Raw genomic sequence first — 14,307 nt, 5'->3', positions numbered from 1 at the left:
TTTCTCAAACAAACAACCTGCATAGTCAGCATCTGTACTTGCAACAAGTTAAAATTTGTCATTATGTGGATACCATAAGCCAAACTCAAGAGTACCATGCAAATATTTGAAGATATGTTTCACAACATTTAGATGAGAAACTTTAGGAGAGGCCTAAAACGTTAGAACCATACGTACTGCCTGCATAATATTTGGTCTAGATGCCGTGAGATAAAGTAGGCTACTAATCATTGATTTGTATATATTCTGATTGTCGTAGGAGAGTCATCATCTTTACTAGGTTACATCCTGTAATCATTGGAGTATTGGCATGTTTGCGAGAATCCATTTGGAATTTCTTCAACATTTCTTTTGTATACATGGTTTCAGATTAAAAATACCAATATCTAACTAAGAAACATGAAATACAAGATAATATTTGACATTTTAAAGACTGATTGAATTTGATTAGCAAAATCATTACATAGTTTATCATTACCCCCAAAAATGATATCATCAACATATACAACCACAACAAAGATCTGATTGTTAATAGACTTGAAATACATGTTACTACCTGCATTACCTCTGTGAAAACCTTGTTGCAGAAGATGCTGATCAAGCCTGGAATGCCAAGCCCTAGGTGCCTGCTTTAGGCCATATAATACCTTTTTAAGCCTGCGCACATAATCTTCCTTTCCTGCATAAACAAACCTTCAGGCTGTTCCATATTAGCTTCCTCTTCTAATAACTATTCAGAAAGGCTGATTTAACATCCGTTTGCTAAACTTTGAAGTTTTAATATGCTGAAAATGCCAGAAACATACAAATGACTTCTAGCTTGGCTATAGGAGCAAACGTTTCTTCAAAATCTACACCTTCAATCTATGCATATCCTTTATAGACAAGTCTAGCTTTCTTTTGAGCAATTTTACCACTTTTATTGAGCTTATTTTTAAACAACCATTTTGCCCCAATTACATTTTCATCAGTTGGTTGTGGAACTAATTCCCAAGTTTGATTCTTTTCAATTCGTGCTAGCTCCTCTTTCATTGCATTAATCCATTATTCATCAGTACTTGCCTCTTTATAGGTTTTTGGTTCCATTATGCTTCCTCAAAATGTTCTTCATTATAATTTTTTAGTCTTTTTTCTAGTCTGAATCCATAATCTTTATTACCAATAATTTGTTGTCAAGGATGATTGCGTTTATCAAACTTAGATGGACTTTTAGTTGGACTGTTTCCACCGATTTATTCAAAGGAAAATTCACTAGAATTTTTTGACCATACTTTAACTAGAATTTTTTGACCATACTTTAACATTATTATTATAACTTTGGTAGTTGTTTTATCAGTACAATTTGTTGAAGTATTTTCATATATATTTTCAGTATTAACCACTCATCATAATTATACACACTCATCGTAATTATATTTAACTGTACGTCAAATTTTACATTGATACATTCGATAATTTTCCTTAGTCAGTTGTTATAACATTTGTATGCTTTGCCATGAATTGAATAACCAAAAAAAATACTCCCTCGTCACATTTTGAAACAAAAGTATTTAGACCTTTTTCATCTCATTATATATAGCACTTACTTTTAAATTTTTTAAAATATTTTACCGAACCTAGCTTGCCATACCACAATTCATAAGGAGTTTTCATGCTATGTTGTCTAATCTACACCTTCAAAGAGTATAAACTGCTGTATGAACAACTTTTACCCAAAATTTATCAGAAAGACTGACTTATCGAGTAATGTCCTAGCCATTTTTTTACTGTTCTGTTTCTTCATTCTACCACCCCATTTTGGTGAGGTGTTCTGGTTGTTGAATAATGTGATCTAAACAATAAACAATTATGTGAGGTGTTCTGGTTGGTGAGGTCTTCTTCACAATAAACAATGAACTCTTCAGCCAAAAAATCACCTCCTCTATGTGATCTAAGATATTTAATTTTATAACCTGTTTCTTATTCAAACATAGCGTGAAAATTTGTAAAACTCTCAAAACCTTCTAATTTTTCTTTTAGAAATGTTACCCAAGTCATCCTGGAGCAATCATCTACAAAGAACATGAAATACCTTCCATTTTTCAATCCTTTAGTTTTGGTTGGTCTACATCCTAAAATTGTAAAGCCTAAAAACATTGTTTTCAAGGAGTATTGGCAAGGAAAACTGAGAAGGCTAAGTTTTAAACCTGAAGAATATTCATGTTTACAGCCTCTTGAATTTCTTCATATTGACCTCATGTGTCTAACTGAATTTAGAGAAATGATTTTTACAAGATTATGAAAGTTAACATGTCCCAATCTCTTGTGCCATAGCCAACTCTCATCAGTTTGACTCAATAAACAATTCTTGCTTTTTACTTATCTTAAATCATACACATTGCTTTCACTATGTTTACTCTCTCCAATTACTTCTCCTAATTTTGTTTTTCTGATTTCACAGCCTTGATCATTAAAATTTACTGAATATTCATGATCACACAACTGACTAACACTCAGTAGATTATATTTTAATTCATCAACAAACCAAACATTGTTTACCTCCGACATACCATATATTGGACCACCATTCCAATCGGCAAATGTAGTGAACTTGCTTTTGTGTCGAGTCATATGGTTTGAGCATCCACTGTCAACAATCCATAATTTCTCTTTGGTAGCATGCAACTCTGTAATAACAAGTGATTTGTATTCCTTTTTCCTCCAAACCTTCATGTCTTTTTGTTTAGTCAACCTTTTTTTTTGAGTCTACATTTGACAATTCTTTGAAATGTGTCCTAAATTTTGACATTTGAACCAAATCTTAAAAAAATTGTTTAAGGCACCAAAAGAATTTGGACTTACAAAGCTGATTCTCCGTTTTGGCACAACCCTGCAGTTCAGTGCTTGATGACTAAAATAATTACAAAAGTTACAGTAGCCATAAAATGAGCATGTTCTTCTAGGAAACCATCTCTTGACTTCAGAATTCATTATATTTACTGTATTATTTGAACTATCAGCTTTCTTAAAACTTAACCCAATTTTGATACTACAATTATGTTGCTCGACCAACATATCACTAGGTATTTCAAAACTTTTTACAAACTTTACTTGCTTATGGGGTATGAAGTTGAGTTTCTTATTTCGTTTCTTAGACCAACAACTTTGGTTTGTAATTTGAATCAACTTCCGGTTTTTAGGGTGAGTTCAGAATTTACAACATCTAGTTTTCTCTTAGTTTCTTCAAGTTCAATATTCAAGTTTGTAATAGCTTCTATTTTGGCTTCAATATCTTTTGAAAGTTCATTACTTGAAATAACTCTCTTCAATCGATTGATTTCTTCTAAAGCACACACTAATTCTGTTTCAGTGTTAACTTCATCGACTGCATTGCTGGTGAACTCAGCATTGCTAGAATCTGTTGAACAAGGTCCTAAAGCAATACAGTGTTTCATAATTATCAAAATCACAACTATCATTCTTAATAACCAAACCTTTTTTTTCTTAGCAAATTTCTTTGGCTTGTGATTGGATGGTTTCTTTTTAAAAACATCTTCTTCATCACTATTAGAATTAGGCCATCTAGCAACAAATGACTGCTTTTACCACAATTAAAGCTTTTCAAAGGTGATTTCTTCTTATTAAATTTTTTGAACTTCCTTACCAGATTTGCTCATTGCTCCTCTAAGTCTTCTGACTCTGAACTTTATACCTTCTCCTTTTTAGTTGTTTTGGAAGCAACTTCCCTTTTGATTTCTGTTTCGCCTGCCAATCTCATTTCATATTCTGTTAGTATGCCATGTAAATCATCTATTGTAATTCTGGTAAAATCCCTAGCTTGTTCAAGAGCATATATCTTAGCATTATATCCAGGAGGTAAAGATCGCAAAACCTTTTGAACAATAGTTGGTTCTTTCACCTTTTCACCCAAACCCTTAATTGCATTTACATCTTCATCTACCCTTTTTCCTCTTTTTGTTAAAATGTGATTGCTTCGGTCAGAATTCAAGGATAAACTAGTGAACTGTATGCATATGTGTGTGCATTTATGTATACCAATTCATCATATGAATTGGTATACATGCATACACACACTGTTACTTAATTATCTTGCCATAAAATTCATTAGGATTATCCTTACACTAACTGATCAACCTAAGTATGGAAATCTGAGAAATCAGATTATTGTTATCTCGTCGATCAGATTGTCAATTCCTGATCTATATCGATCATATGTGCATTAGGATGGATCGTGTGAAATGATCCTTTGCCACAAACAGACTGGAGGATATGAATGAATTGTTTAGCATGTAATCATGCCCGATAACCATGGGGTGCATTTGCAAAAGACACAATGGTTAATCCACACATTATCTGGTTTGTTTGTTAAATTAATATTTCCCTTCATGTCTCTTCAAAGAGACATTTGCTTGAATAGTCGCTTCCATTTCTCCTCATGTCTTTTGATGGCACTATATATGTTGACCGATCACAAAGAGGAGATCATTGAAATTAATAAATGTCCTGCCTCCTGAAGATCGAATACCACTAGTTCTGATTCAATCCTGTGAATTTATATTCAGTATTTTTCAATACTCTTGAGCATTTTTAACACTTTCAGTTTTAGTTCTTCAAATCTAACCTTATAAGTTTGTAGTTTGACCCGTTTGACCTTGCCATCTCCCTCATATACACCTTTCAACTTATCCCATATTTCTTTTGCAGTTTTGCAGTGCATAATTTTAGTGAATTCATTATTGGCCAAACCACATAACAAAGCATTCCTAGCCTTAGCATTATTTTCATGGTCTTTCTCTTTTGTGACATTTTTTAAGGCAGCTTTAGGCGAAGTATAACCATTCTCGACTGACATCTAGACATCATAGCTTATAGAGGTAATATAACTCTCCATTCGGATACTCCAGAAAGCAAGTTAGTCCCATCAAACAGAGGTGCCTTATTGGAAGAAACTCCTAAGAAGTCTCTCTTGGAGTCTGATTGGGCTTCAGTTGAGAGAGTTCAGACCCTCATGCCCTGGTGCATCTTTAGATGTCATCAATCCACTCCCCATAGTATTATTTTGGCAGAGTTCGGTGCCCATCCGTTCAAGCTTGGGACCACTTTGATTTGATTTGGCTTATTCAATGGTTACAGGGCTTTGCTAACTCCTCAGAGGGCTGCGACTTACTGGTCCTCTGTGGTGGTCGTTGAGTCTGACCCTGCTTGCAGGGCTCGTTGCTAGTTGACTCAAGCTTCTGCTCTTCTTAGTTTGATTGGGATCTTGATTGATCATCTACCCCCTTTTCAGTTCTCCCCGGATGCCTCAACTCACCTCCTTCCTTCCCATTATGTTCTGAATGTGATTGTCAGAGCAAATATCTACAGGCAATACATTAGCACGACTTGGATTACCCCTATGGGGGGTCTCCAGCCGAGGATGGCCTTCTACACTAAGCACTACATGGCTATTCAAGACGGGAACATTGTTCGCCCTTGGTACCTTGCTGCTGGGCCCATTGGTTCTTCAAAACCTATCCTTTCTAGCAATTTGATGGTCTGTCTGAATGCGAAGTTGATGCGATCCCACCTTGAATGGTTCAGGGTGGGCTCGCATCAGCTTTGCATTCAGACAGACCATCACATAGCCAAAGAGGATAGGATTTCTCGCCTCTGCTCTCTTGGGGAGGTGGAGTCCAAGACACATTTTATCTTTTGTTTAGAGGGTGTGGGAACCTCTCCCCCTTTTTCAAATGCACTGATCAGCGGTGCGTTGCACTTTACTTGTAGGAAGCCATGCGGCTCCGGGTCCACATTTTTGTCTCAGTACCTTTGAGGTAGGACTCCCACCAACTCATCACCTTTTTCACTCCCATACCTCTTGTCCGTGGGATGAAGAGGCCGCTCGGTTGTCCCTTTGCTTCTCAGAGTCACACCAGATTTGTGAGACCTCGCAGTGGTTATGCTCGGTATCTCCACCCTACCTTTGACAGTTCTTCAAGGTAGCCCAGGAGCTGCACTCGCCTTTGCCTCATGCCTTATCCTTTGGTTCTTGGTTACTTCTTGCTTGTGGGAAGTATTCAGGCTCTTCTTGCCTCTTGTTCTGTTTCCTTGCTTTTTGCTTTCTTGTTTTTTTCTTTCGTGTAGACCATTTGGTGTTCCTGTTGTTGGCTGTAGACCTGTTCTATTCTTTGCAATCCCTTAGATCAATTTGTGGTCTCCTATTGGACATTAATAAATTTATCTTATCTTATCTAATCACAGGATCTACCGAGACTGATTAGGTCCTGTAGTAAGAACCTGCTCTCATACCAATTGTAAAACTTAATTACACTACTAAGAGGGGAGGGGGACGAATTAGTAGTGATTAACTGTATACTGTTTAAACTTAATTTACTGTAGATGCTTCAGTCTGAATAATAAAAACAAAACATAGAAGAACATCAACAATGCACAAAGTTGCTGTTTGGTGCATTCAAGGGTAAAAGTCGATTTCATTGTTGCTCCCTGCAAAACCCCCCGGCTAGACCCAACACACCTTGTTTGATCTGAAGAGTGAGATGGAAAATGCTGCAATTGTGGTGATTACTCTTGTTTGATGAGATGAAAGGGATGAATAAGGCTGCAAGTTTATGGTACCATAACTGCAAGTCCCATCACTTTAACTGTCTTGCATGCAGCACATTCTACAAAGAGCTTGCCAACCAATTAATAAATGCATTTTGAAATGTGTTCCTCTATCAATTAATTTTCAAGGAATTATTTCATTCTTATCCTGCCAATGTACATTTTGGAAGTTTTCTATAACTACTTCAGGCATGGTAATGTTTAGTGCCTAATTTGACATTCTGTCAGCATCCATGTTGCCTACCCATTTTATGTGGGAGATTTTTAAGTCTTCCAAGGTGGCCAATGATGTTCGAAATGTAATTTTGAAGGCACCAAGCTTCCAGAGTACCTTTAATGATTGCATTGATGATAATTAACAAGTTCCCTTCCATATGAAGTTTGGTTACCCCTAGTTTTTTAGAAGCTCTAATTGCCAACAACACTGCTTCTGCTTCTGCAACATTATTTGTCCCATTTTGAAGCCTTTTCCCCCTAGAGGTAAAATGTCTCTATTATCGTTTCTGAGGATGAAACCTGCCCTTGATGGAACCTGCCCTTGATGGTCCTGGATTGCCTTTGGATGCTCCATCGAAATTACACTTCCACCATCCACTTTGTGATTTTTCCCAAATGACTGGTGAAATGGGTAGTGTTAAGATTAACCCTAGGGAGCCCATTCAGGGGTGTCAGTTGCCCATTTTTGGTTTAACTTCACAAGCAATGATATAGTGAAAATTTGATTTGAATAAACACTTCTGATAATACTTCTGCAAACATTATTTCATTCCAGATATAGTTTCAACCTTTAAAACTAAATTTCCATTTACAATCAAGAAGGTTTTTGTTATCTAAATTGAAGCAAATCAGTCACAGATGCTGAAGGATGATAATCTGAATAGTCACTGTTATAACCTGAGTATGACGAAATCTCTGCAATCATGAAATCTGAATATACAATTGGAACTACTTGAAGAATTCTCTGTGCAGTAGTATCAGATTTTGAATGACAGATATTGAAACATGAAAATATACCTGAAGCTTCCTCAGAACGTTGTCTTCAACATCTCTTTCCACTTAGTAATAGTCATTTCTTCTTGGCTTAAAAACATCTTTTAAAACACTTCTCAGGCTTATCACAAGTGTTTGATCGAAGCCTGTTGCAAGCATCTGCAGTGCTTCTTTTATTCTCCTCTCTTTGCGCCTTCATATATGTCAAAAATTTCTTGTCTTCTGATACTTATTGTTTCAGACTGCTTCCACAGCCATACAGCACAAAAATAATTTTTTATCAATGCATGCACAATCGTCCTTTTTGATATGCCAATATTCTAATGCGTGGATGATTTATAATTGCAGGTTCAAGTTGAAGTTGCAACTACCTTATTCCAATAGAATGACAAGTGGCAGACCACAACTGTAACGCCCCTCTCGGGAACCCAAGAGAAATAAGCCTAATATGTTACAATGTTTATTGAACTATTTTATTTTTTTAAAATTTAAACAACATCAAGATAATATTAATGCGGAAGCAATATGAACATACACATCAAATACACATCAGCAATTAGAGATACAGTTTCAATTCCTCAAGGGTTCCTTTACGTTGAGTCACATTTAAAATTTTTTAAATTAATTAGTTTAAGTTCCAAGTACAATGTCTCAAGATCATAAGGAAATAACAGCACATAATCACATAAGCAAAGCATAAGTATAATACCATAAAAGTACATCCAATTAATAACATCCACTGCACATGTCACAGTGTGTAAAAATAGATACAATACATCAGAATACATGATAACATATATACATCAACTAAAAAGAAGTCTCTCAGATAAGAAATAAAAATGTTAAAGGTACATCTCTTGCAACGAACATCCAACACCTGGCAATGTGAGGGGAGCCCAAATGGTAAGAAGACACTACCTCCCGACTGCGTGGTTACCTAGTCAGGCTTCCACTCCCACCGTGTAGGGAAGATAATGAACGATCCACATACGGCTAATCAAACATAAATCATTCCTAAGCATGGAATTCTTAATAGCCAAAACTACCTCAAAGATAACACATACTACTCAAGAAGATAAGATAATCCAAAAATAAAGAACACACCATCCAATACCGACACCACATAACCAAACATCATACACGAACCAAGTATAAACCAAATACCAAGATCATAAGATAAAGTCAACTAAAGATGTTCCCTCAAGCCAAGAACCACATGTCAAAAGTACGTCATCCATGAATCACCAATCATCATTAATGAAAGTAATAACCACAATAAACACATCCAATAATAAGTACACCACTAGAGGTACACAAAATCTATAGAGGAAACTCAGGCTACTTACTAGGGAGTGTCATCACATGGCTGCTTGAGTTACCTTGGACTGGTCTCTCAATAGACCTCAGACCTTCAAGCATTGAGTTACCCTGGATTGGTTATTTTGAACCCGGACCCTGAACATGACACATGTGGAAACCAAAAAGCCCTCTCAAGAAGACGAGGCAATCATCCCATTCCCATCCTTAGTCTATACAAGCACTCAAGGCGTGGGTGGATCAAATTCTCTAACTTATCTTTTTAGTGTGTGTTTTCCCCCCCAAAATATTTATTACTGAATTATCACTTATTACATAACTTACAATAGGTTACCCTGGCACTGACCACTTTGGGTCCTGGACCCCTACTGCAAGCCACTCCCAAAGACATGTACCTAGACAACCTCTCCTAAGAACATAAACACAGTTGTGTCCCATACCACAACACTCATAATGATCAAACTCGGTTCCTTAACATGGAACTTGATAATAAGATGATTCTCCCATCCAAGTACACATAAATGCTCCATAAAGTAAATTTCATAAATATAATTTCCAATCTGAATCACAAGACATATCATGACATCCAACCACATAAATGATATAAAAGAAATCTCACAAAACCTCTGGTGTACATCCTAAACTGGCCAACATCTAATCACTCCAAAATCCAAAAGCATAGACAATACAAACAAACAATACAATTCATAGTTGGGTTTGTTTTGAGAATGCACAATAGAGTCAAAAGTAAAGTTTCAGTTTGCTTTTCAATGGACGTTTTAAGTAGATGAATTCTCAATTTACTCCACAAGTCAAGTCTTTTATTAATTTGGATAAATATAAAATTACCCCCATTTATTTTATGTCAATCTCCCTAACATACCCTAAGGATAATTAATTAAAATAATAACGAATTGTTCTTCCATAAAAGTTCCAATTTTATTAAGCCAATATCATTATTTTCAAAAGTAAATCTAAATTCCAAGTATTCTCTTATGTTAATTAATCTTAATTAAATTGCATTTAATTAAACTAATTTATAAGATAATCTTATTCTTCTATTAATTAATTATTAAAAATAATAAATATTAATAAATATATTAAATAATGAAATTAATATTAAAGTTCATACATAAAAATTGTTAAATAATAAATAAATTTATTAATAATAATAATCTATTTATAAAATATACTTATAAAAATTATTATTAAAAACTTTAAAACTAAAAAAATATATAAAATATGCGTGATTAAAGCCCTGTCGTCTTGGTACCTGCGACAACAGGGTACCTTGCTGCGCGCAGCAGCAGTACAAAGGTACCGGCTGCCGCGGCCAATTAAAGCTGCCGATGGGTACCACAGGGTGGGGGTGTAAAAAAAATATTTTTTTTAATATAAAAATTTCTTTTTTTAATAAAAATCACCCATAACTTTTTTAAAATGTTTTTCCTTTCTTTTTTTTTTAATAAACAAAATCAATTTATCTATATTAATTTCATAATTAATAAAAATAGCCAACACAATGTTTTATAATATTTTTAACAAATAAATAATTTTTATTTCCTTATAATTTATTATATTTTTTTAAAATAAACAATTGCCATCTTAATCTGATAGGACGAATATGGGCAATGATCGAATTTTTTTCTATATTAGAATTTACTTTTCTTTCAAACCCTACGTGATTTAAATTAATTTTCTCTACGATTTTCTTCTGTAAATATAAATAATGAGAGACTAATTTCAATCAATTAAATTTGGACAACAATCAGACGACAAACAGAATTTCAACCACCCAAACAAACACGGAGCAAACAAATATTTTCCAATTTGAAATGCATTTATGGGCTTTCAAACCCTACCTCGTATTGATGCTAAACTTTGACAGCTAGATGGAAATTCCTAAGCAAAATCATTCAAGCCATGAAAATTCCTTTCTTTTCCAAACCCTTCGAGTTGCTCTCCAAAACTTGTGTGTTCCTGGAACTTGTGTGTGTCATAATGACTCGAAAACCCTCTAATATAAACTCTAATTACCTTTTAGGGTTTCTATGTCCACAACTCTAAAATTATAATTAATTCTTTCGTGCATAATTAATTTGCTTTTAATTAATTTATTAACTTGAATCTCATGTGCACTTTATTAAAATATCCTTATTAAGTTCACATATTAATTTCTTATATTTTAATCTCATACATGCATCATGCAAACTTAAATCTTTTTTCATAAATTAATATCTTTTAACTTCTTAATTTATTTTTGAACGTTTAATTTGATAAATATTTATTAATTTACATAACAATAATATTTAACATTTACTTAAAAATGAACTCTAAATATATTATTATTAAATTAAATAAATATCATCACGTTCTAAATTTATTCTTATAACTTTTATCTCTGAATTCAATTTTTTTTATTTAATTAATTTATCAATTAATTAAATATAATTAAATATTAAAAATGTCTTAATAATTTTCTATTAAATTAAATCATTAATTTAATCTTTTAATTAGACTTAATTAATAGAAAATTTATCAAAGACTCATAAAACAACATAGGCACAGAAGACTCACAGGTTTTAAAAAGGGTAGACAGTCTGTTACGAGTCCTCCTTGCAGGACAAGTATTTTAGGCTATGGTTGGCATTGGATCTGATCATTATCTTCCTTGCACGGTGGGAGTGGAAGCTTGACTAGGTAACCACGCGGTTGGGAGGTAGTGTCTTCTTACCATTTGGGTTCCCCTCACATTGCCAGGTGTTGGATGTTTGTTGCAGGAGATGTACCTTTAACATTCTTATTTCTTATCTGAGAGACTTCTTTTCAGTTGATGTATATATGTTATCATGTATTTTGATGTATTGTATCTATTTTTACATACCCTGCGACATGTGCAGTGGATGTTATTAATTGGATGTACTTTCATGGTATTATACTTATGCTTTGCTTATGTGATTATGTGTTGTTATTTCTTTATGATCTTGAGACATTGTACTTGGAACTTAAACTAATTAATTTAAAACTTTTTAAATGTGACTCAACGTAAAGGAACCCTTGAGGAATTGAAACTGTATCTGTAATTGCTGATGTGTATTTGATGTGTATGTTCATATTGCTTCCGCATTAATGTTATCTTGATATTGTTTAAATTAAAAAAAATAAAATAGTTCAATAACATTGTAACATATTAGGTTTATTTCTCTTGGGTTCCCGAGCGGGGCGTTACAACAATAGTGTCAGTCATTACTTGGAATTTTGTTTTGTTCAAGATAAACACCCGCTGACTAATAACCTCCAATTTTGAACCATTACGATGCTTCAGAGATCTGTCTGTCACTTAACCTGACATTTTATCATGCTAGCAAGAAAGCAGGCACTGTACTCGGATGCTATTATATTTGTCTTCACATTATTTTGGCAACCCGACTCGTATCAGGCAAATTAAATAAATATACAGCCCACAGTATTCATTGTATTGTGTGTATTTATATTTTGACCACTGTAGAAGATTTGTGAGGATGATAGAAACTGTGTCCCTGAGCATATACATTGAAACAAAGCAATTTGTATTCGACAATCCCAATTGACACTGTTCTGGTTAAAGATTACATTATCTTTTGACATACGTATAGATTGAACTTCGAACCATCCACCACTGAAGGCTTCTCTGTTTTATCAAGAAGATAAAATCTGAACTGTTCAGTGCTTCCAAAACTCATTCTGTGCACCATACAAAGCTGTTGGAGACCATTCCCAAAATTCCAGTGATGTAACCAGTGCGGACATCTTCCGCCAGCACATTCATAGAAGTACTTAACCGTAAGCAGATAATATTTATTTAACAAACATAGAATGTTATTATTTATTTCCAGATTATATTCCATTTGTTTTCACATTAATGACCAAGATCTAACAAATATGCATACAAAGTACCAAACAAGTATTCAAAACTTGTTGAATGTTTTTTAAGAAAAACTTGAAATATTAAAAAAAATCTTGAAAATTTCATTAAAAACTTGAACATAATGAAGATTCACTTATGTTGGACCACTAAATCTACCTTCTCCAACAATTCCTAAGTTTTTAATGCAGGTCACACTTTCAAAGAAAAATGCTACAGCTGTAGAACAAAGCAAACATACTGTTTGAGAGATGAATGAATGATCATCAAATGATCAAATGCATGCTTAATCGGTTGAATTTAGGATTTAGGTGCTTTCTAGATTCATAAAAAAAGATAAAAATGGCATGTGGGGTCTGTTTTTGGGTACCGACAACCTTGGATGCCCTCGGGTTCCTCTGGAGTGTGCCTGGATTCCAGCTAGGCATGAGGAAGAAATTAGGATTAGGCTCACATCAGAGTCAGGATTCTGTGCTAAACTAAAGGATCTGGTAACTTAGTTTTAGTATAAGGAAGTCCAGGTAGTAGAACAACTTCCTACACTAACCTTAAGAGGAGAGTTATACAAATTTTTTTCAGATCTTTACAAGGGTTACAAAAATTAAACAACACCGATAACTTCCATTCCACAACATGGTGATTTATGTGGGGAAAAGCCTTTGTGAAGAGAAATGCCACACCACAGGCTGTCCTATAATTGTTCAGGAATCAACACATTACAATATACTTGCATTACAAGCTTCTTTAGAGGAGTATTGCCAGTGGACATCCGAAGGTAGCTTAATAGTTGTTAGAGTCTCTGAATACATCACAATACACAATCATAATACAACACCCTTATTAAATAGGGTTGCCTTCTTGTGCAAGCAAAGCACTCACAATATCCATCCTTAGATCTTTGACCTAAACATAAATGGTCAAAATTTACAATGATAAATTACATAAAATTGTGGCTTTCTAGGGTGCTGCCTTGAATCTGCGCTTGGGCGCATTGTCCCTGAATGGCCCAACAAGGGAGCTATCTATAGGTCTTGAGATGATCTAATTTAAGAAATGGGCCGAAACAACAATATCTGGTGTGATTAAAAAAAACCTATGATATCTATTATCCATTTGGAAAAACTTGCAAAAACTCGAAAGAGTTGTATGCAAACCAAAAGCCTCCTCCTTATGCAAACCAAAAGCCCCCATTTTGACAAAAAGACCTCTGTATTTGTTAGGACCTAGAAAAACCTGAAAAAAAAGAGATTTTTAAAATTTTTTTGATTCATTTCAGTCTGATTTCCTTGTACACTTTGGATCATTCCCACCCCCCCCGCCAAGAGGCAACAGGCCCTATTGCAACAAGCTTCTACAATAGATGAGGGAGTTGTGCTCCAATCTGTTCCTTGGTTAACCAATTGCCCCAATGAGACTGCTGACCAACTTGAACCACCCGATCAAGAGGAATTATCTGATTTCTCAAAGTTTTTAGCATGACTTCAGTGACATGG

The 14,307-nt window shown here is 34.5% G+C and overlaps 1 protein-coding gene across 4 annotated transcripts in view; it reads left to right on the top strand.

The window, feature by feature from the left end:
- The window catches only part of RBL (Transducin/WD40 repeat-like superfamily protein), a 49,207-nt gene that overhangs the window by 20,931 nt on the left and 13,969 nt on the right, over positions 1 to 14,307 (top strand). Inside the window, exon 6 of one of the 4 annotated variants that reach the window (XM_089822376.1) lies at positions 7,942 to 8,170. The exons of the other annotated variants lie outside the window; for them this stretch is intronic. Within the exon in view, the coding sequence (XP_089678502.1) occupies positions 7,942 to 7,952 (11 nt within the window). The 3' untranslated portion in view covers positions 7,953 to 8,170. Of the gene's footprint in view, positions 1 to 7,941; positions 8,171 to 14,307 lie in introns of those variants that run through there. 4 annotated transcript variants of the gene reach the window in all.

Source organism: Cupressus sempervirens, chromosome 3, assembly GCF_028749045.1.
Source record: "Cupressus sempervirens isolate cs-2001-9-10 chromosome 3, ASM2874904v1, whole genome shotgun sequence".
Classification (NCBI taxonomy): domain Eukaryota; kingdom Viridiplantae; phylum Streptophyta; class Pinopsida; order Cupressales; family Cupressaceae; genus Cupressus; species Cupressus sempervirens.
The sequence above is the reverse complement of the archived record's forward strand: the minus strand, read 5'-3'. Positions and strand labels throughout refer to the sequence as shown.